We start from the raw sequence: 23,010 nt of genomic DNA, 5'->3' as shown, positions 1-23,010 counted from the left end.
GAATCTCCTGTTTACACAGCAGCCTCTTTAATACAATGTCCCGTCTCCTGTGATAGACAGAGGAGTCGTCCAGTGGCAGCCCAGGAGACAGGACTTCCTATTACAGATGCCGCCGAGTAAACAGGAGCTTCTCCTGTATGTAATTTGACAGCACTCGTCCGTCCCCCCCCTCCGAGGCAGTGCCGATAAATACAGTATATATCCAAATTACCAGGGGGCCACATTAAACTGGAACGAGGGCCGGACTTTGGACATGCCTATCATATGGTCTGACATAAGGGTGTGTGGACTTGGAACGTTACAAAATATCTGAGAAAAGTAAATATGTCCATGTTTTGGCTGTGCAATTATTATTTTGGTTATGGAATATACGTGAATGATGGATTCTACCAAGAGACAGCATATGTATTGTACAGATTCCACTGTGGTTTTTAATAGTCACTGAAGCGTTAAGTCTCACACTTTTATGGGTATTGGGACATTGATAAGAGGTGTCTGGCATAAAGAGGTTGTGGATTGTATGAGCTGAAGGAGAAGGCCGGGTAGCTGCATATTCTTATGACAAAATGGCATGGAAGACTTGTGACCTGTACAAAATGGCTACTACACACACAGCTGTTTGTGTGCCCAGACAGTTCTATCATTTGACTGATGGGGCTGCACTGATAACCGGGGGACTGATGGGGCTGCACTGATAACCAGGGTGACTGGTGGGGCTACACTAATGACCATGGGTGGGTGGGGCTGCACTGATAACCAGGGGGCTGATGATCAGTGCCCTGATTATCAGTGTAAACCATGTGCTCACTGTGCCCTGTCAGACCTGCTGGTTATCGTCTCTCCTTTCCCCATGCAGACAGCCTGTGAGGAAAGGAATTGTGATAACCGGCAAGTCTGTTTACATTGACACAGCTGATCACATGGTAAAAGGCTGCTGTGATTGGCCCTTTTCCATGCTCAATGATCGGCTGTGTTCAAAGGACAGAGTGGTCATAAAGCACGCCCCCTTTGAGAAGGACATCCCACAGAACTGTAGAGCTGCACTGTAGTAGTCTTTCGGGTATAGTGCAGACCGGAACCAGTTAAAGTGGCTGTAAGCCCTTACGTCAGTGGTTCTCAAATGACAAAAAAAAAAAATGTTGCTTTAAGAGGCTGGGCGGGACTGACATTTTGACGTCACTTCCGCCCAGCAGAGCTATGGGGACGGGTGAAGGAGATTTTTCCTTCACTCGTAACCCCGCTCAGCTGCCGAACGGTCCTGATCGCCTCCGCCGCTACCGACGGCTACGCTAAGCGGGCGGAGGGCGCGGGAGAGCGGCGGAAGGGGCCCCTCTCCTGCCACCGATAACGGCGATCTCGCGGCGAATCCGCCGCGGAGACCGCCATTATCGTTTACACGGCCGCCCACTGAAGAGATGAATATCTCGATTGTGGCAGCAGCTGCTGCCGTTACTGAGATATTCATCTTTAAAGTGCCGACGTAGAATGACGGTGGGCGGTCGGTAACTAGTTAATGGCAACTATAATCATAGGTAGTGTTACCCACTGTGTCTCCGACTTTGTGGTGTCTCGTAGCAGTGACACCTATGCCGAAATCAGGAGATAGGGTCTCCTCCAACCCCTCCCACCTCACAATCGTCAGCTGACCTCTAGTCTCTTCCCCCCCAGACATGCCATGAACTGAATGGGCAGCTGCGAAGAGGCTGAGTGGGCGGCCGTCCCTTCCCTGACGCCTTTTTTTTTTTTTGTCAGGAAAACTTGTCAAAAGTGACTTATGCAGATAGCAGAGGAATGAAGCAGCAAACAGAAGTGACACTTATTGCTCTTAATTGAGACAAGTACTATGGAGGGATATGCTTTCTTCATATTTCATGTCTGAGGTTTACGACCAACTGTAAAGCCCAACTCCAGGCAAAAAAAATAACATCCCATGCGGTAAGGCTGACTTGGGTCAACGGCTTGACTTGTCTAGGAGTGAGGAGAAGGCTTATACTCGCCCGATCCTTTGTTCCACTGGAAAATGGCGCTCCTCTAATGGACTGTTACAGGTCTGTGGAGACTGCTCTAGGCTTAATGACATCGGGAAACGTTCACAACTCAAAACTGCTGACGAGCGGAGGTGCTGGACTGGTCTTGTGCTGGGAGGATAAGGTGGGTATATCTCGCTTCTCCTCTCCCCTAGTTAAAAATAAGCAGTTAACCTGTGCAGTGCGGGCACAGAAAAAAAAGTTTTGCCCTCAGATGGGGTTTAAATTCTGTGACTTATATTCGCTATGCCCTATGAGTAGGCACTACTGTGCCACATTTCAAAGCCTTTTTTCTCAACTACAGAGGTGCAAAGTGGAGGAGTTTTAGGATGCAAAGTCTGTACAGGATTCCCAGCTTTCACACAGCAAGGTATCATGTAGTTCTTATTAAAAGTAAATGGCAGAGGTGTGTCTGCAAAGCATGCAGGGAATCCTGGAAGTTGTGGAAAGAAATGGCCAACAATTCTGTTTTTATATTGCATTGTCAAAAATAACTATTGTTTCCATTGCGTTTTATCATGCTGATATAAAATGAAATTGTATGCTGTGAAAACATATTTGCTTTATATATTTATTTATATATATATATATATATATATATATATATATATATTCTTGCCTTACCTGCTCTGTGCAATGGATTTGGTTCCTCCTATCTGTCGAATGCCCCACCTCACTCCCTCTCTCGATTGGCTAGCTGACTTTAACAGTGGGAGCCAATAGCACCGCTGCTGCCTCAGCCAATCAAGAGGGAGTGTGTCGGATGGCCGAGACACTCGTGGATAGAGATGGGGCTCAGGTAAGTATTGTGGGGGGGTGGCTGCACATAGAATGTATTAAGATAATAAACCTTCTGACTTTACAAACACTTTAATATCTGTAGTAATTTTAAACGAAAACTTTTTTAGCCCTAAAGTCAAATGGAATTTGCCAGTGGATAAAAGCATTGTATTAATGGCAAACTATTCTCAATATGATAAATGCATTCATTTTACATCCAAGGATTGAAATCTCAATCAAAACGAGCGGTATCCTCTACGCCACCACGTCCACCATCTAGAAGAGGAAGAATATTGGCCGACAAAGTAGGAGGAACCTCATCAGGTGTGGATTCTTCAAGCAAGACCATTAGCATTCCAGTTTTCCACCTTTACCATAAGTTGCTGCCAGGTAGTTTTTATCTTTGTTTACTGTAAAAATGCTTTTGGGTCCAATAGAAACCATTTACATTTCTCACTCGCACACACTTTTACCACACTATGTCTTCTATTCTAACAAGTCGGTTTTCCCCATAGGTCAACCCTTACCACCTGAAATGACCCTTGCACAACTACTTACACTGTTATATGAAAGAAAGCTTCCTCAGGGTTTTCGTTCAGTCGACCTAACAGTTAAGCTTGGTTCCAAAGTTATTTCTGATCCTAGTCTATCAAAAACTGATTCTTTCAAGCGTCTTCACACAGAAAAGGGTAAGTTTTTTTTTTGGTAATTGACATAATGTTTTCCTGATCTACAGATGGTGTCTCTTAACCGAAAATGGTAATGTTTTTATGTCGAAAATTTGGGTGATAGATTTATCTAAAGTTAAAGTAGTAGATTATTAGAGTACTTTTTGCTAATTTTCTGATAAAATCTATTCCCGTATTGTGTCAGCACTGTCACTTAAGTGGGAAAACTCTAGGGCTAGATTCAGGTACGAGATACGACGGTGTATATCTGAGTTGCGGCGTCGTATCTATGCGACTGATTCATAGAATCAGTTACGCATAGATTTCCCTAAGATCCGACTTGCGTATCTTAGGCTGCATATTTACGCCGGCCGCTAGGTGGCGCTTCCGTATATGTACGCGAGGAATATACAAATTAGGTAGTTACGCCGATTCAGAAACGTACGTCCGCCCGGCACAATTTTTTACTTCGTTTACGTTAGGCTTTTTTCGGCGTAAAGTTACCCCTGCTATATGAGGCGTATCCTATGTTAAGTGTGGACGTCATTCCCGCGTCAAATTTTGAAAATGTAACGTCGCTTGCGTAAGTCGTTCGCGAATAAGCAATGACGATTTGCGGCGGAATTTCGAGCCGTTCGTTAAAAACGTAAAATAGGCAGGGTCACCATTAATTTAAATAAAACATGCCCACATCATCCCCATTTGAATTAGGCGGAACTTGCGCCCTAATTTACGGCGGCGTAACGTATCTGAGATACGTTACGCCCGCAGAAAGATGCGCTTATCTTTCTGAATCTAGCCCTATGCATGCAACCTAGTGTGGAGCAACAGGGGTCTTCTCAGTGAGCTTTTAAGTTATTTTGATTCAAGTAGTACAAAACGATATTCACCATAGATTTGAATCAGTAGTTGACAAACTGCAGGAGGCTCTGTTGCTATCACTTAACTATGCAATTAGCAAGGCATAGCAGTTGTTTAGGAGACAAACTATATATTTAATAAACAAGGAAATGGTAAAACTAGTGAAAGGACCTCAATCTGATATGTGTCCTTTGATTTACTGCACAGCAGCACTCTCACTTTTCTGATTAGAGGTCAACACAAGGAGCACTCTTAAGCCCCGTACACAGGGTCCGAATGCTGGATGACATTGGCCTGTTCAATAAAAAACAGCCAATATTAGGCCTGCGTATAAGGCAGCCAGTCTTACAGAAGCCAGCTGAGCATGCAAGAAAAACAGCATCCTACAGTTTCCAGATCAGCGCTCTCAGCCAATGGCTGAGATCGCTGATCGGAGTGTTCTGCGTCCCCCTGTCAGAATATAACAGCTCAGATGCTGTACGAACGTTGGATCATTGCAGCAGGTGGCGTTTTTTTTTTGTTTTTTTTTCCTCATGGTATAAATGGGGGAAAAAAACTGTGTACCAGGCTTCAGACAGTCATGCACTGCTATAGTGCATATATGCTTACAGTGATCTTTCTGACAGGAGGAAAGAAAGTAGTGAAGATTCATCAGTTTGCTGATATTCCCTTTGTCAATCGCAGTTATTTTTTATTTTTTTACTAAGCTAGTCATTTTATCTGCTGACCTGCAGTTCAGCTTTAGCACACATTCATAAGATAACCCTTAACTCATCTGTCGTGTAACTAAAAAAAAATATTTCAAACTACTACTGGCCTTCTCCTTGGGATATTACACTTGTAAATGTACCCTGTATGCGCTCAGCTGCAAGAATCCCAGCAGGGGTTCCCGCAATTTACTGCGAGTAGGCAGTCCCATTTAAAAGGGAATGGCAATGGGAAGCTGCCAGCTCTCACAGCCATTTGCGCACACACACGTATGTAATCGCATGTGAATGCACCCTTACACTGCTGATAAATGTGTTGTTTATGTATATAGAATTAGTTGTGAAGCTCATATGGTGGTTTTATAATACATTTAATTAAAAATGTCTGAATGCTATAGCGCATTCGTGCACAAACGTTTGAGCTGGCGGACTCAAAACAATGTATCTAGCCTCATTTAGCGTTTCTGCTTTAAGGCTTCATTCACATGGGCACATAGACATTATCTTTGTGCGGAGGTTCGTGTTTATGCACCCTTGGCAATGATGGGTTTTTTTCATGTCAGTGTGGATGCCCTATAACAAGTAATGACACAAATTTCTAGGTTTGATTTCCATTCACATCCACAGAATACTATGGCTCAAATCCTGGTCACTTAAAGCTGCCTGTAAAAGATGCCTCACACTTGTTTGCTCTAAAACACAAAAGTAACCAATGCTAGAAAATAATCAGATCAGTGCAGATATAAGTGCAATAACAAATATTTAAAAAAATGTATATCTGAATAAATTGTGACTGCAGCATCAAATATCCCATATTGACAGTTTGCACTACGGCATGCAAACCGATCTGGGGGTGTAATTAACATTCTATTGACACATGCAGCGGTTCGCATAGGGCAGTGTGAACTGCTTTTGAGTCCTATGCGATGCAGGAACCAGCACTGGAATCGCACTGCTTCCCGCTAGTGTGAACCGGCACCAAATGTGCACCAGCCAACTTTTGTATATGAAAAAAAAAACAGCTTGGGTGTGCCTCAAGCCTGTCACACTTTAGAGCATCATGCCCCACACAGCCGCTGGATCACTTCACATAAACTTGCCTCAGCGACGTTAACACACATCTAGAAAGAAGCAAGAAAATCCCATAGTGAAGTACAGTTAAAACTGATTTATTAATAAAATTGATGGGTACTCACAAGTAAAGCAATATCAAAGAGCATATAGCACAGCCACCGGCTTTTTGAATGAACTTGCTGATGTCACCGCTGAGCTCGTCAGACAAAACATAGGTAGGGCAGATCAGTCTTCCAGGGGCAACCAATTTGCAGTGATTTACCGCATTGAAATCTTATAGCTAAAAATCCAGAGGGCTCTCTTCATTACCAAACATTCCACACAGGTGATATAAACCCTCACAAAGTGTCATGCAGTCCAAGGGACAATTTAATTTAACCCCTTTCCGCCGTAGGCCATCATCTGACATCCTGGACTTTTGGTGGAGCTATCTGAATGATGCCTGCAGGCATCATTCAGATATCATTCTTTTCTGAAGGCAATTCCCTGCAAAGTAAAAACAATCGTAGCAACTGTTCAACCACGTGTTCGTTTTTACAGGCGACAAATAGACATTTCATGTCTGACGTTTAAAGCCACCTTAATAATCTGGTTGGTCGGCCTAAAATTAGATAATCCTGCAAGCAAATCTTGGCCTAAAAACTAGGAACTTATATTATGGTACAAGGTCATAAATCCTGTGATTCTTGCATCATTTACAGTATCTTTGGTAATAATTTATTAGAAAGAATACATATGTTTTCCAGACAGATTCTTCATTCTAAAAATGGTAGCTCATTAAAAATGTTTTGTTTTGCAACATAATTGGGAACAAAGTTAGCTTGGAGGGTTGTATGTTCACGACAAGCAGATTAAGTACATTTTCTATTATTGTAACGTAAAACATGATTTGGCATTGAAGTTACAACCGCAGGCTGTTTTAGCCATTGTTTTGTTGTGTCCTTTGTAAGAGTAAAGTCAGATTTCCTGCGTGTTAAGATTTGAGTAACTTGTATTTAGGGAAATACTCCAGTAAGAGCTATTTAGGTCTAGAAGGCCTCTCACAGTAGGATGTTGTACATCCTTAATGTAGCAAATGTTAAAATATTTGAATTCACAGCTTGTTAGGAGTCTTGCCGCCCCTTTCACACATGCCTTCAGTTTGTTTCATCAGTTCAGTTACATCAGTTCAGTTACATCAACTTAACCACTGGAGTAAAAATGTTGTTTTTAATTATAGCTGCACGATTCTGGATAAAATGTGAATTACGTTTTTTTTATTTGTTTTGCTTAGAATGAATACCACGATTTTCATGGTGTAACATCTTTCACATTGTTAGAGGGCAGGAGAAGAGCAGTATTCACATTGAAGGGGCAGACTGTGCAGACAGGTTCTTACTTGCCGACTGTCACTGTCGGCTTTTAAATGTAATTGTAATTTTTCTATGCTTCATAGCGCCGAGAAGGAGCTGTCATTCGGGCCTGCCACTAAATTAAACAAATGTGGCAGGGTCACCCAGTGACATCAACGTTGACCCCCTCCCTTTGTTTAATTTAGTGGCCCAAATGAACGTCTCCATCTTGCTGCTATGAAGTAAGTTGAATCTAAAACCTGACAGTCAGCTTCGGCAAGTGAGGGTGCCTGTCTGTACAGACTGCCCCCTCACTGTGTGTACTGTTCTTCTCTCCTACCTTAAACACCCCCCCCCCCCCCCCCCTCAAATTACAGCTCCAAAATCGAAAGGAAAAAAAGAAAACAATTACATTTAAAAGGTCACAATGACAGTCCGTGTCAGGAAGCCTGTCTGTGCCCCTCACTGTGTATACTGCTGTTCTCCTGTCCTGCCTTTCTTCATCATAACCCCCCAAACCCCCCCAGTGACTGGTTGCTCCTAACAACTGATTTAAAAAGGCATGCAACAACGGACCACTGGTCTAATTGCATCCATTTATCCTCCATTCCTTTTTTTTTTTACGGATTAAAAATAGGGCATGATCAGTATGTACAGCGTGCAAGGAGAGAGCAAAACTAGACATGCGACGATTTGTTGACAAGCGATTGCTGTCAGACGGAATGATCATGTGGTAAAGGGCCGCTGTCATTGGCCCTTTACTGCGAGCCATGATGTGCCGGGTCTGGTGAGCACGGACACTTCCTTGTGCACGTGGGAAGAGCGAGTCTGGGAGGACGTCATCCCAGAATTAGCCGGCCGCGCTGTAGCGGTCATTTGGCTATGATTTGGTCGCCAAATGGTTGGAAAGTCTAGGTTTAAAAAAAAAAAAAAAAAAGTATGTTCTACTTGCCTGCTCTGTGCAATGATTTGCACAGAGCAGCACGGATCCTCCTCGTCTCAGGTTCCTCTTTGGTGCTCCTGGCCCTTCCCTCCTGTTGAGTGCCCCCACAGCAGGCAGCTTGCTATAGGGGCACCCAAACCAAGACACAGCTCCCTGTGTCCATTCAAACACAGAGCTGTGGCCCGACACCGCCCCTCTTCTCTCCTCATTGGCTGACTGACTTTGACAGCAGTGGGAGCCTATGTCCCCGTACTGCTGTTTCAGCCAATGAGGGGAGCATCTCGTGCAACATCTAGAGGGTGCTCAGGTAAGTATTGGGGCTGCTGCACAAAGAAGGCATTTTTATCTAATGCATAGAATGCATTAAGATGAAAAACCTTCTGACTTCACAAACTCTTTAAGGCAGTCAGCAGATCAGCCTTTACAAACTCGCCGGTGCCCAATGTAGAGCAACTGAGCATGTGCAGAGCAGGGTGAGATGTCATATTAAAAAAAAAGTTGTCGACTGCTCCCACCTATAACTGGCCATTGCAGCAAGCAGCATTGGAAGTCAACATATGATATAAATAAGGCCAAGGAAAAATCCAAGCTCACTTACCGTCCAGCCCGCAGACAACTGAATGAACCTGTCTAACAGTATGCGTTAAACAGGGGTTTAGTCTCCACACATTTTCACATGTATTCTGATGGATAGATGGAAGGCAGGTGGACTGAAGGGAGCCCACCCTCTTCTTAAAGGTACAGAGGCACACTGAGCACCCAGCAGCTAGCACAATGGCTGCAAAGGTGTCAGTGTGTTGCCTGACCAATATAACCGTAATATAAAAAAGGTATCCACTGCCCCCACCTATAACTGGCCATTGCAGCAAGCATCATTGGAAGGCAACATATGATATAAAAAAGCCAAGGAAAAATCCAAGCTCACTTACATCCCAGCCCATGGATAACTGAATTAACCTAACAGTATGCGCTAAAAACAGGGGAGATGGCATATTACTGGATTTTAAACTGTATAGTCAATTATATGTTAATGTTTTACACAAGAGAAGAAAGAGAGCGGAGGGCGCACCGACCTCGTGTGATACTGATAAAAAATATTTATTCCAATAGTAAAATCAATGGTTATACTCACAAAATTGGAGTTAAAAATCAGGCTTTAAAAATTAGTACAGCAGATGTCCAGCATCGTCAGTGGAACACGAATAATCGTTTGAACCAATCAGTAGATGTAAAAGCTGACGCGTTTCGGGGGCGTACCCCTTTCCTCAGAGCTAACGTGGTCTGCAGTGCTCTGCAGACCACGTTAGCTCTGAGGAAAGGGGTACGCCCCCGAAACGCGTCAGCTTTTACATCTACTGATTGGTTCAAACGATTATTCGTGTTCCACTGACGATGCTGGACATCTGCTGTACTCATTTTTAAAGCCTGATTTTAACTCCAATTTTGTGAGTATAACCATTGATTTTACTATTGGAATAAATATTTTTTATCAGTATCACACGAGGTCGGTGCGCCCTCCGCTCTCTTTCTTCTCTTTTATAGTTTCATGAATACCCACGATTCTGAGGAGGACTGCAAGACTCTAGATGATAACTTTCAATTGAACCGCACCACTTCATAGTACTCCCTATAAAATATCAGAGCGCAGGAGACTTGTTCTTGTATATTTAATGTTTTACACAGCTATACCTGTAAAATGGGCCAGCCTGAGGTGACCTAGCAGGGCTTAAAGTGTTTGTAAACGGGAAAAAAAAAACCTGCAAGACCAAGGCATAATGAGCTACTATTCATACTAGCTCATTATGAAATACTCACCTTAGATCGATGCCCCGTAGTGGTCCACATACACTGCTCCGGCCGGCGACATCGCTCCCAGGGTTATTTCTGGGTATTGGGGGCTGGTAACGGCACATCAGCTGAAGCAACGGCACAAACGAGCCGTTGCTTCAGTGCGCATGTGCCGATGATGTTGGCACATGCAGATACAGGGGTTTACTCCTAAACCGTGTAGGTTTAGGAGATATCCATGGTAGCTACAGGTAAGCCTCATTGTAGGCTTACCTGTAGTAAAAAGGGGATTGTAACCACTTTAATTTTCTGACTAAAGTTCCACTTTAACTTGCCTCTGTTGATTGTCAGTATTTTGTTCAAAGTATAGCATTTATAAACATTATTGCAGCATTATACATTTTTGTGTCTGCATCTGTGTCTTTATCTGTTTGTGTTTTGTTTGTGTTTAAAGAGCATGGGGATTTTTTGGGTTCATGCCCTGAAGATGAAGTAATGAGCCCAGGAGACGACTGCATGGAATCCATTTTGGATGACACTTTACTAGAAACCTGCCCAATTCAGTCTCCACTGCAAGTTTTTGCAGGGATGGGTGGGCTGGCCCTCATCGCTGAGCGACTTCCTATGCTTTACCCAGATGTCATTCAGCAAGTAAGACTTTTTTTCTATATTGTTATGACAGTGTTTTAAATTTGCTAACAAAATATTCCTTATGTTTTATTATGACAGATAATGTGATTGCTGTTTAATTAATTTGTGACCACAATAAATGTTAAACATACATTTCAGGACACAGGCAGAATATTCATACCCCATAGGTTGTAGGAATGTACCTTCAGGTTATCAGACGCTGGCAAAGCTTTAGGTGACACATGCAGAGGTGCATTGCCGGCGGTATAGCCGCGCTGTCCCATTGATTTCAATGGGCGGGAGCGGTATACACACCGCTTTAAAGATGTGGCTAGCAGGACTTTTTTTCCCGTCCTGCTAGCGCGCACCACTCCAGTGTGAAAGCTCTCGGGGCTTTCACACTGGAGAAACAGCAGCAGTTTAGGGTCGGTTTGCAGGCGCTATTTATAGCGTCTGCAAACCGCTACAGTGTGAAAGGGGTCTAAGTGCCCTTAAAAAAAAAATCTCCTCCTTATCCATTCTTTTTCAAAGCCCTATGACTTCACTTTTCAATGTGTGTCTTGTAAGACCCTTTGCAGCTCCATGTGTTTCCTGGGGGTATCAACTTTGTTTTCTGCCCAGAAACAACTCTTTAAACCCATCGGATATATCCCCCTAGAGTAGTGGTTCTTAATATTTTTTGAGCCACTAATGCCTTAAAGAATCTGATAAACTATGGACCCCCTGCTGAAAAATATTCCGATAAACACAACTTTGCCTGCAATGAAAATATTGTACTTTGATTTTATTGAAATTTGATTGAGATATTATATATATATATATTTTGTAAAAACTTGGATTGCGCGCATAGTTCGTTCCGGAAACATGCTTGTAATCCAAAGCATTCGTATATCAAAGCGATTTTCCCCATAAGAAATAATGGAAACTCCGATTCGTTCCACAACCGTTTAGTCATAAGTCCTTCAGTTTATAGTCCATATAAAAAGATTATAGCAGTGTGAGGTGGTGTAACCATAAAATGTCCATCCACAAATGGAAGCCTCCACAACGGGATTAGAAGCAAAATCCAGCAGGAGCTACAGTGTTTAAAAAAGAGGGGCGCTTCTAAGTGTAGCAATATGGTTACATTTAATGAAGGTACAACATTTAGCAACTCACATGGTTGATTAAAAGAGGCACATCTAAGTATGCAGGCATCTGGGGGGAAATCTGTCCACATAGACGGTCCTCTGCACCACTGGTTCTCACCGCTGTCAGTCTGCAATCGTGACCATGAAGACTACAGTAGACTGCAGTAGAGTGATCTGAAAGCGATTCTTGACATTGGTGGTGGTCCGCGTAGGGTGGACAGTTTTACCCCGGATCCCTGCATACTTAGATGGGCCTGTTTTAATCATCCACCATGCGAGTTTCTAAATGTTGTACCTTCATTAAATGTAACCATATTGCTACACTTAGAAGCTCCTTCCTTTTTTTTTTTATACTCGGTTGTGACATGACGCTACTTGTATATCAAGACTTAGCTTGTCTATCAAGTAAAAATGTATTAAAAAGTTTCTTGTTCAAAACGCTCTTAAACCAAGGTGTGTGGGTATATATATCTATATCAATTTTTTATGTGTGTGTGTGTGTATATGTCACGCACACACATTTACAAATTTGGAGTAAAGCGGACAATCTTAACAAAAAAATCACTGTCATGCACAAAAGTAATGGCAACCCATTACACAAACAAAATGCTATCATCTTGTGGAAATTAAACAAAACAATTAAAATTCTTCTCAAATTTACTACTACTGCAAAATGAGAATTGGCACTTGCTATTATGGAGTGGCACAAGATGGTGGTTTAGCAATAAATTGATGATACAAATTTAAATGGTAAATATAGGCCACAATGAGTCAAGAGATGCAGTCAGCGCTATAAACCGTTCTTTAATTTCTTATCTGACCTCCATGGACCCCCTGAAACCCATCCATAGACCCTGGGTAAAAGCATGGCCAAAGCTCTTATTTCTGCTCTCCTGTGACCCAGGTTCAGCCAATAGCGGACTAAAGTCTGCTGATGTCAAGTCCAGGCTCTATGGGGATCCTGACAATATTAGTATCCAACCAGATGCCTGACTAGCAGCTCGCTTAACCTCTGTGTGCTGCCGAGAGCCTAAGCCAGCTTTTCCAGCCCCCTCTACAGTCCAGCGCTAGTGGGGCATAGCAGAGAGCTGGTGACTGACCGTCACATGCTCGCTGCTCACTAAAGACTGAGAACTGAGAGATCACTTGGCTCATTGTATAGAGGCAGCGTGGGACAGATGCAGCATCAGATCAATTCTGCATCCAGTCCCCTTGTCAGAACACCATAGCTTAGAGGGGAGATCACTGTACTAGCATTGCATAGTTGGTACAGTGAGCTTCTTAATTAATTTTCCATTCAGCCTGCTGGGTTGAAATAAAAAAAAAAAAAATATCGGTTTACCAGGCTTTTGGTTGGTTCAGGAGTGAGTTGATGTATTTGTTGAATGCAGGTTTGTATTTCTAAAGTGCTGTTTTATAAACCATTAGACATTTATGTTAAACAATTTTGTTTTTTTTATGAGCCCCTATCAGCATGAAATAGACTTTCAAAGCATGCATGTTGCATATAGTGCATTTTCCCATTTGGGATTATAAAATGCTTTCACCAAAATATTTTAAGCCCATTTACACCCAACATCACACATTAACATGCAGTTGCTGTTGTATTCTATGAAGGTTTTAGTTTTTTATTGTTTTTGGAACCTTATTAAAAAGTCCCATAACGCCATTTGATTATTCTTTATGCAGCATTCTGCACTGACTAAAAATGCAGCGTGTCCTTTTATTTTTTATTTTTTCAGTGCACACCACTGCAATTCAGTGGTGTGAATTAAACTCGTAGGAGTCGAGGCAAACTTCCCAGCAAAGGCCCAACACACACTGTATTAACAGGCTCTCGATACCTGGCATGTCAAATTCAACCGTGCAATTGCCACAGTAACTTCTTATAAGGTTGCACGTGTTGTCCTGTGAAACCTGCTTGTCTGGGTATACCATAACACTTTGAAAATGATAAAAGTATTCAATTTATTTTTTATTTTTTATAGGTGAGTACTCCTGTTGTACCTTCCACAACACAGGAAAAACCAAAGGACAGCGATCAGTTTGAATGGGTTACTATTGAACAATCTGGAGAGTTGGTTTATGAAGCTCCAGAAACTATTGCTTCAGAGCCTCCCCCAATCAAGTCTGCTGTGCAAACAATGTCCCCCATTCCTGCTCACTCCCTGGCTGCATTTGGTCTTTTCCTTCGTCTCCCAGGGTATGCTGAGGTTCTGCTCAAGGAGAGGAAGCATGCACAGTGCCTACTCCGCCTGGTACTGGGAGTTACAGATGATGGAGAAGGAAGTGAGTATCATTTTACGATCTCAGCACTCACTGTAATATACATACAAGAAGAGATGAAATATACTCATTTTACCACAGTTGTGATTTTATGGCCATACCATTCAATTTGCTAATCCCTGTGTACTAGGGTTTCATTGGTTTTAAAATGACGACAACTTTCTAGTGACCTTCTCTTGTCTGATGTTGGTAAACGCAATAATTAACACTAGGTATGTTTAAACATGAACAGAACCAAATGCCAGACATAGAGCCCATCAGAGGTTATTTTCATCGTTCATGGGTCTTACACATGCCTAAATGCATTATACAATAACATTTGGTGATTTGACATGGTTACACAATGCTTGCAAGAGTAATTAACCTTTGTGTTGAACTTCAACTTTGCAGGCTTTAATGGGCTTTCTACTTGGGGATTCATCGGAGCCCCATCTTGATAGAGAGAGGTTTTGCAGGATTTCAAGTTTTATGCTGACTTTCAGCAAATGCAAAGTTTACTTTTACCTGAGGGGTGGAAGAGCTGAGCGCCACAAACCAAAAACACGATTTAATTCACTTTTAATAGTCAAAGTAAATTCACCCATGTCTCCCATTCTTTTTTTTTTTTTTTTTTTTTTTTTTTTTTTAGCGCAGAGAAATTACCTTGAAGAACACCCCCCCAGCATTTCTCGCCGTGGCCATCATGATAAAGGCCAGATATGACATATTTTCCTAGACCAGATAGTATCTTGAGAAATGTAAAAAAAAAAAAGTTTAAAACTAGTAAATTATATATTTTCCCATTTACTAATGCTGGCAGTATAAAAAATTAAATTGGCCAATGTTGATTGAGTGAGTGATATTCCACTTTAACTTTGTTTATTGAGGAAGTTGGAGTACAGTGGATATAAAAGGTTTCCACACCCCTGTTAAAATTTCAGGTTTCTATGATGTAAAAAAAGACCAAGATGAATCATTTCAGAAATGTTTCCACCTTTTTAATGTGAATATAAACTGTACAACTCAAACTATAGGCATACTAGCTCATTATGCCCTTGCCTTGCAGGTTTTTTTTTTTAACAGGCTTTACTTACTCTTTAAGATCATTATATTAAAGAAAATCTGTATTTGACAAGGATTTACTCTTCAGTACATGCAGTTTAACTGATGCCTGCTTCCAGATATACTGTCTATAGTAAGAGGGGTCACTTATTCTCCACTGGAGAGGCTTCTTACCCTGTCAATTGATCTGTATTTCCTACTACAGTTCAAAAGAAGTTCAGCAACTCATAACTACCACACTGCACATTACACAATTATGCAAAAAATTGTAGAAGATTGGTTCCATTTATATATTTAACAAATGTTTACAGCGTTTCTAAACCCACAACGTTAAAATCAGCTGTGGCACTGCTTCAGCTGTGACCCAGTCTCTGAAAGCTCTTTGTGTGTAAAACTATGGTTGGAACACGGATAAAAAAAACAAAAAAAAAACACATATTGATCTTCCATCACTGAGCTTTGCATTGTGACACTTTTAGTTCTGTGTCCGTTCACTACAGAGAATAGTCTTTGAGTTCAAATCAGTGTCAAGACCACTGGTGTAACTGTCTGACTACTCCTACCTGACGGGTACATGAAATTGCAAGGACCCATTAATGAGATTGGTGTTTTCAAACTGGACACTTGTTGTTGTCTGGTTGAAAAAGACAGAGGTCCATCCAGTTCAACCAACGGATAGGCCCCGTGAGTGCATTGGATTCTCATTTCTCCGTGTTTAGGTGATTTAGTCAGACCATCATCCAAACCTATCATCTCAAGCATTGGGTTTCGTTCATTTCCACAAAGGTGGACTCTACTAGATCGTGAAATCCTGGTTGGGCGTTTCAGCATCAACCAGCTGTTTCCTAAATTTGCAAGGCTGACTCATTCCTGAAGTTCTACCGGTTGGATGTTTCAGTTTCCATTTAATGCAGGCCATTGAGCTGCAGGCATATCTCATGCCCCGTACACATGAGTGGTTTTCCCTTCGGGGGAAAAACTGGATGGTTTTTCTGAGAAAATTCCACTCAAGCCTGCCTTGCATACACACGGTCACAAAAGTTTGGTGAACTTTTGACTGCCAAGAACGTTGTGACGTAAAAGACTACGACGAGCTGAGAAAATTAGGTTCTATGTTTCTGAGCATGCGTCGGAATTTTGCGTGTTGAGATTTGTACACACGATCGGAAATTCTGATCAGTTTTTTACCTGAAGGGGGGGAAAAAAGAGATCCTGCTCTCATCTTTTTCCAGCAGTTTTTCCATTGGAAAAAGTTGGGATTCCTGATCAAAAACTCTTATTAGACTTTTTCCAACAGGAAAACAGATTGTGTACGGGGAATCAGTTCTGTTCCTTCCTGGACCTGTTATTTATTTGCTGTGTTGCCACCCCTCCGCTGGGCTGTTTTTTGACTTCAGGAAGGTTAAAAGATTTTGTCTTACTAAAAATATGAATTTCTGGTGATTTTAAAAATACTGCTCTTGGAAACCTTTGAGTGACAAAAATCACGTGCCTCTGTTTGATTATGCTCTCTGTACTGCTTTGCTGCAAAAGTGAGGCATGCTAGTGGTAGAAGGTCGCCTAGGCTGGTGTAAAATGTTTCTGGCCTTAGTCCAATCCTCCTGTTGGTGGCAGTATAAACTGAAGGTTAAAGACATCTGTTCCTCAATGGACGACATCTTTTTTTATTTATTGTAGAAATTGTTTGTTCTGTGCACTAATCATTTTCTGTTCCTTTTTTTTTATTAGGTCACATCTTACAGTCCCCATCTGCAAATGTCCTACCGACTCTTCCATTTCATGTCTTGCGCACTTTATTCAGCTCTATGCCACTCACTACAGATGATGGTGTGCTTCTGCGACGCATGGCACTTGAAATTGGGGCATTGCATCTCATTCTTGCTTGTTTATCTGCGTTAAGTCACCATGCACCCCGGATTCCCAATGCTAGCTCTAATCCTACAGAGGTATGTGGGATACGGGAAAATGTATTTCATTTTAGACTTACTGTAGCAAAACCACGTTTTTGCATGTTGATATCTGTATGTGATTAATACCTGTGTTCAGTATATGAATTCCTGATTTATTTATTTTTAAATATATATATATATTACTTTGTCACGCCTTATTTGCGAAGCGGTCTTACAAGTGCATTTTTTGTCAACATTTTTACTTTTTTTGACCTAAAAGATAAGACAACAGTAAAGTTATGCCAATTTTTTTATAATGTGAAAGATAATGTTACACCGAGTAAATTGATGCCCAAAATGTCATGCTTCAAACTTGCATCCACTCGTGGAATGTGCAGCCAACAACAGCGTGCCTGATTGCTGACACGCAATTGAAAATTTCACCATATCCATGCAGCCAGCCAGTGTCCATGATCACTGCCAGACCAGTGCAGCCAGAAACACTGTCCCTGACTGAAACCACACCAGTATAGTGCCTACCAGATCAATGCAGAAACTCTGTTCCTGATCGCTAGTGCAGCAAGTAGCCGTGTTCTTGATCGCTGCAAGACCAGTACAGCCAGCAGCTGTGTTCCTGATTGCTAGTTGTCCACTGCCACACCAGTGCACTGTTGCCCCTGCCTGCTACCTAAATGGAACCATCTACACATCCCACTGAGTATGTTCTTGTAGGGCACCACTCCCAGCTATTCCCTCCAGACAGCTGCACTACTGGAACCATAGGAACTCCTTTGGTTCACCCTTTCTTCAGCCACCTGTACTTTTTGGCCAGTGAACAGCATTTCTGGAGGCAGTTATATTACAGTAGGCTAGGCTTCTCTGTCTTATAGGAATGGGGACTGCTATAGGTGATGCAGTATATTAAGCTATATTCCTTCACCACTTGTACAGAGGTGAGCATTACAGTACACAGTTTTTGATGCAATGTTGGTTTGATTTTTGTGATATACCATTGTCTGATACATAATCGATCCAAACATTGAAAAAATCCCACCAATGTGGTGTCCCCATATGTTGAAAAATTGGCAGAATACACTTTAGGGTCTTTTTCAAAATGCCCATTCTGTGTGAGAGAAGTGTTGACAGCTGTGTGTAAAAAAACTTCCAAAACAAATATGATCTTCAAGTGGCACGCTATGCTTTTAATAAAATGTTGGAGGGTCTACTTCCCAAAATATGGCACACTTCCCTTGTCCTGGCACTCAAGGCCTCAAATGTTGGTTAGCCAGGAAACCTGTTGCTTAATTTATGCCCCTTAAAAAGCCTGAAGGGGCTCTTTGGATTTTGGATCTCTCTGTGCAAATGGGCAGTAAAAAAGCCTCACGTGTGATATCAACATAATCGGGAGGAGTAGAATGTTTTGGGGTGTAATTGTATGTCTAGAAAGTCAGAAATACATGATAACTTTGTGAAATAAAATTACATTTTTGCCAGAAAGTTTTGTAAAATTAACCACTTGACCTCCGGCCTATTTTGGCACTTCTCTCCATGTAAAAATCACATTTTTTTTGCTAGAAAATTAATCAGAACCCCCAAACATTATATATATTTTTTAGCAGACATCCTAGTGAATAAAATGTCAGTCATTGCAACTTTTTTCCTCGCACGGTATTTGCGCAATCATTTTTGAAAAAAAAAAAACGGTTTCATGAATTAAAAAATAGATACCTAACATGTCGCGCTTTAAAACTGCGCACACTCATGGAATGGCGCCAAACTTCGGTACTTCAAAATCTCCATAGGCGACGCTTTAATTTTTTTTACAGGTTACTATTTTCGAGTTAGAGGAGGTCTAGTGCTAGAATTGTTGCACACACTTTAACGCACGCGACGATACCTCATATGTGGGGTTTGAACGGCGTTTACATATGTGGGCGGGACTTGCATGCATGTTCGCTTCTGCGCGCAAGCTACCGGTGATTGGGGCGTTATAATTTTTTTTTTTTTTTTTTTTACTTAATTTTTTTTTTTTTTAAACCTTTCTTTTTTATTTTAATTTTTTTTGATCACTTTTATTCCTATTACAAGGAATGTAAACATCCCTTGTAATAGGAATCAGTGTGACAGGTCCTCTTTATGGAGAGATGTGGGGATAATAAGACCTCTCCTACAGGCTTACACGCATGAAATTGGTGAAAAAACATTCACCGATCTCGCACCGACAGCCGCGATTGCGGCTCTGTTTACTTCCGGGTACCGGGCTTGACGTCATAACGTCGCGCCCGGGCTTCCGACGGTCATAGAGATGACTGGTGACCGATGGTCACCAGTCACCTCTATGCTTCCCCAGCCAGCGCCGGCCGATTCGCTCTCTGGGCCCCGATGGCACGGGAGAGCCCGGAGAAGCACCGGATGGCGGCGGGAGGGGGGACGTCCCCTCCCGCTGCCTATAAGAACGATCGAGCACCGGAACTGCCGCTTTGATCATTCTTATTGTGCACAGAATCGCCAGCCGAAGACGGTGATATCTGAATGATGCCTGTAGCTGCAGGCATCATTCAGATATCACCGCACAAACAGAGGACGTATTTTCTCGCACTGCGGTGGGCAAGTGGTTAAGTAAATAAAATTATATCTTCAAAAACTCGCCATTCTTCTAACTAAATACCTGTTTATATTGTCTTAGCATTTTATGGCCCCAGTAAATTTATAAAGGCATTCAGAACATCAGGGATGATATATTTTGCACTTTTGGCTGTGTATATTATATGGGTCAGCATGGGCACCTGCATCGGAGCACCTCAAACGAAAAATACTGTTAATTTTTAATACTCAAAGCAAACTCGCTACACATCCATGTCTCTCCATGCTTTATTTGGCTGGGAAATCACTTTTTGAACACCCTCCTAGCATTTCTGGATCAGTACCACAACCCTAGAACTTGTAACTTTCCTAAAAATAATTAAGCACTGACCATGCCCATATTCTCACGTATCTAAATTGTATCTTTAGTTAAATTTTATTTTTTATTTTTTCGGTAGAGTGGGGATAGATGAGGGCCCTTGTCAGGATTTACTGCTGTCTGGGACTCTGTTAGAGAGATTTCCACCTACTCTTTGTCCCAGGGACAACCTTTTCATGAGAAGTGACAAACTACAACACAAGAATGCTTTACCTTTATCACACACTGCAGCATTTCCCTAAAGTTGACGTACCTGAAAATTGTACATCTTGGAGTTCAGTACAGGACATAGGAGTTAGTTCCTAGACCATGGGTTATTTGCTGCTGCATTCAGGTTTTTAAACACTGGTAAAAGCTTTTTGGAAACCGTCCACCAGTGTCCTCCCTCTATGTTTAAGGATTTAAAATCACTAGGTGGCCTGTTTTAGAAGCCAAGAAGTCCTGCTCTCACCTCCTAAAAAGTTTTAAGTTTGGCATAGGTCCGTTTCTTTCACCAACCTAGTACTGGAAAAGGTCGCACAGCTCCTCAGGTCAGTTCCCCCCTTACATGTTTGTTTCCCCTCCACATGTGGTCAATAGTTGCTCTGGCACTTGCCTGCCCACCTCGCCAAACATCTTTAATTATGCGACTGCTCTACAAACTCTCATCCAGAGATCTCTCAATCTAGAGACATGCTAAGTGCTCTGCTCAATAATCTGTAATCCATCATGTGAGGTAGTTCTCTCCTAGTGTTCTAAGTAACCCCATTTTGGAAATTTTTCCCATTCCTCATGCTTCAACTTCAGTTTTAATGAGAAACGCCAAGCCCTTGGTGCCCAGGAGGTCTTGATTAAGGCTTGTATGTCCTCTTAACATGGCTTTCACACTCCTTGTGGACTCCCATCTGCAAGAAGCTGTGCTGCTTCTTTGCTATTGCAACTCTGTGCCCCTCTGGGGCTTTACTCAGGTGCTCTTGCCCACACAGAATCCTCTTTGTGCCCAAAGGGGTTACTCCCTTAAAAGGCCCTGTGTATAAATATAACCCTTTTTCTCTGTTAACCCTGACAGCTGTAGTTCTGCCTTAGCCTCGCACTGTTTTTTTCCTGGGAGCCCCCTACTATTTTACTCTACATGAGGACAAAGTATCATTGAAGCTGGTCCTTCTTGCGCCACCTTCTTTGGAAATGTAATTCTTCCTTTCCATGTCCTGCCTTAAAGATACTTGCAGTCCACTTTATGGGTGGAGTTAGGTCTGCAATTGTGGCTGCCAGCCATATATTCCTTTGCCCCTCGTCCTGCACAAGGCAGTCCCTCTAGGGCAGAGGTCTTTAAACTTTCTAAACAAAGGGTAAGTTTACTGTCCTTTACACTTTGGCTGGACTGTAGCCAGTTAGAGTAGAAATTGTCCTGGCATCAGGAAAATCGTGCCCCATCTTTGGCATTTAAAGCGGGGGTTCACCCTATCGACAAAAAAAAAAAATGTTTTTTTTCTTTTACCTTAAAATCAGGCATTGTAGCGTGAGCTACAGTATGCCTGTCCCGAATTTTTTACCCCCGTACTCACCTTGTAGTCGTACATCGAAGATACCGGGGAATGGGCGTGCCTATGGAGACGGAGGATGATTGACGGCCGGCTCTGGCGCGTCACGCTTCTCCGGAAATAGCCGAAATAGGCTTGGTCTTCACGACGCGTGCGCATAGCCTGTGCGCAGGCGCCGTGAAGAGCCGAGACCTACTCCGGCTGTCTTCGGGGAGAGTGACGTGCCAGGGCCGGCCGTCAATCATCCTCCCTCTCCATAGGCACGCCCATTCCCCGCGGGAGTCGAAATCTACGATGTCCGATTACAAGGTGAGTCCGGGGTTAAAAAAATCGGGACAGGCATACTATAGCTCGCGCTACAATGCCTGTCTCGATGGTAAAATGTGTCGGGGGGGGGGGGTGAACTACCGCTTTAAGGTGAGAAATGGTGACTCATTGTTTGTGTCAATAGTGCCCCATGGGTTATATAAAGGCAAGCAAAGTGCTGAATTTTGCCCCATGGCCGCAGTTTGGAAAACTCTGCTATAGGGGATTACTCCCTCTTCTTCTTTTTGGATACATTTTTTTTTTTGTTACCTTTTTAAAGGAGTTACAATTCCAAGCCAAAGTAACATAATTGGACCCCTAATATGTGTTTTAAGGATATTTATAGTTTGTAAATAACTCAGTAGCGCTGCTTTACTGTAATGCCGTTATCCTGAAAGTGAAATCGAACATTTTGTATTCAGCCTTCTCACTCAATGCTTTTGTTTTGCTGAAGCAAAACAGGCTTTGCTCAGTTTATTCTTCTTAAAAATGCCTTCCTTGACAGACCGTATCAGTTTTAAAAGTTTGACATCTCTTCCTAGTTAAATCAAAGAAAAATTAGCAGGGGCAGCAGCAGCCAAACTTCAAATGTTTTTTCTGGCAATGTATAATTTCTCGCTATCCAGTTATTGTATTACATTTTATATTTAAATGTTTTAATGCGAAACATCATTAAGGACATCCAAATTATAGTTTATATTCAACTTTACTCTGTTATGCCAAAAATGAGGGACTCAAAATGTGGACATCTCTAAGCCTCCAGATACAACCGCAACCTACCTGTCTATATCCAGAACAAGGGATCCTCTTGTTCTGGCATCAGATTTTCTCATTATCCTCTGGTCTAAGCTTAAACCAAGCTTAAACCAATCTATGCCTTCCCTTGCACGTTCCAGAAAATTAGTCCAGAAGAACCCTGGTACACAGACGTACTGCAAGATCTGCCATCGGCTATTCCACCCTGCTCCACAGTCTCTGGCTTTAATGGCATAAGCATGGTCTTAAAGTATAGATGGGTTTCCGTGGCTGTAATTTCTATCATGCTGAAAACAAGAAAATACTTCCCA

At 42.2% G+C, this 23,010-nt stretch overlaps 1 protein-coding gene across 1 annotated transcript in view; it reads left to right on the top strand.

Moving 5' to 3' along the window:
- Positions 1–23,010, top strand: part of BIRC6 (baculoviral IAP repeat containing 6) — a 347,923-nt gene that overhangs the window by 217,155 nt on the left and 107,758 nt on the right. Inside the window, exons 59-63 of the mRNA XM_040347806.1 lie at positions 3,030–3,197; positions 3,323–3,496; positions 10,634–10,830; positions 13,928–14,228; positions 16,995–17,212. Coding sequence (XP_040203740.1) covers positions 3,030–3,197; positions 3,323–3,496; positions 10,634–10,830; positions 13,928–14,228; positions 16,995–17,212 — 1,058 coding nt within the window. The remainder of the gene's footprint in view (positions 1–3,029; positions 3,198–3,322; positions 3,497–10,633; positions 10,831–13,927; positions 14,229–16,994; positions 17,213–23,010) is intronic.

The sequence above is a fragment of the Rana temporaria genome, chromosome 4 (genome assembly GCF_905171775.1).
Source record: "Rana temporaria chromosome 4, aRanTem1.1, whole genome shotgun sequence".
NCBI classification, from domain to species: Eukaryota; Metazoa; Chordata; class Amphibia; order Anura; family Ranidae; genus Rana; species Rana temporaria.
This window is presented reverse-complemented; position numbering and strand designations above follow the sequence as displayed.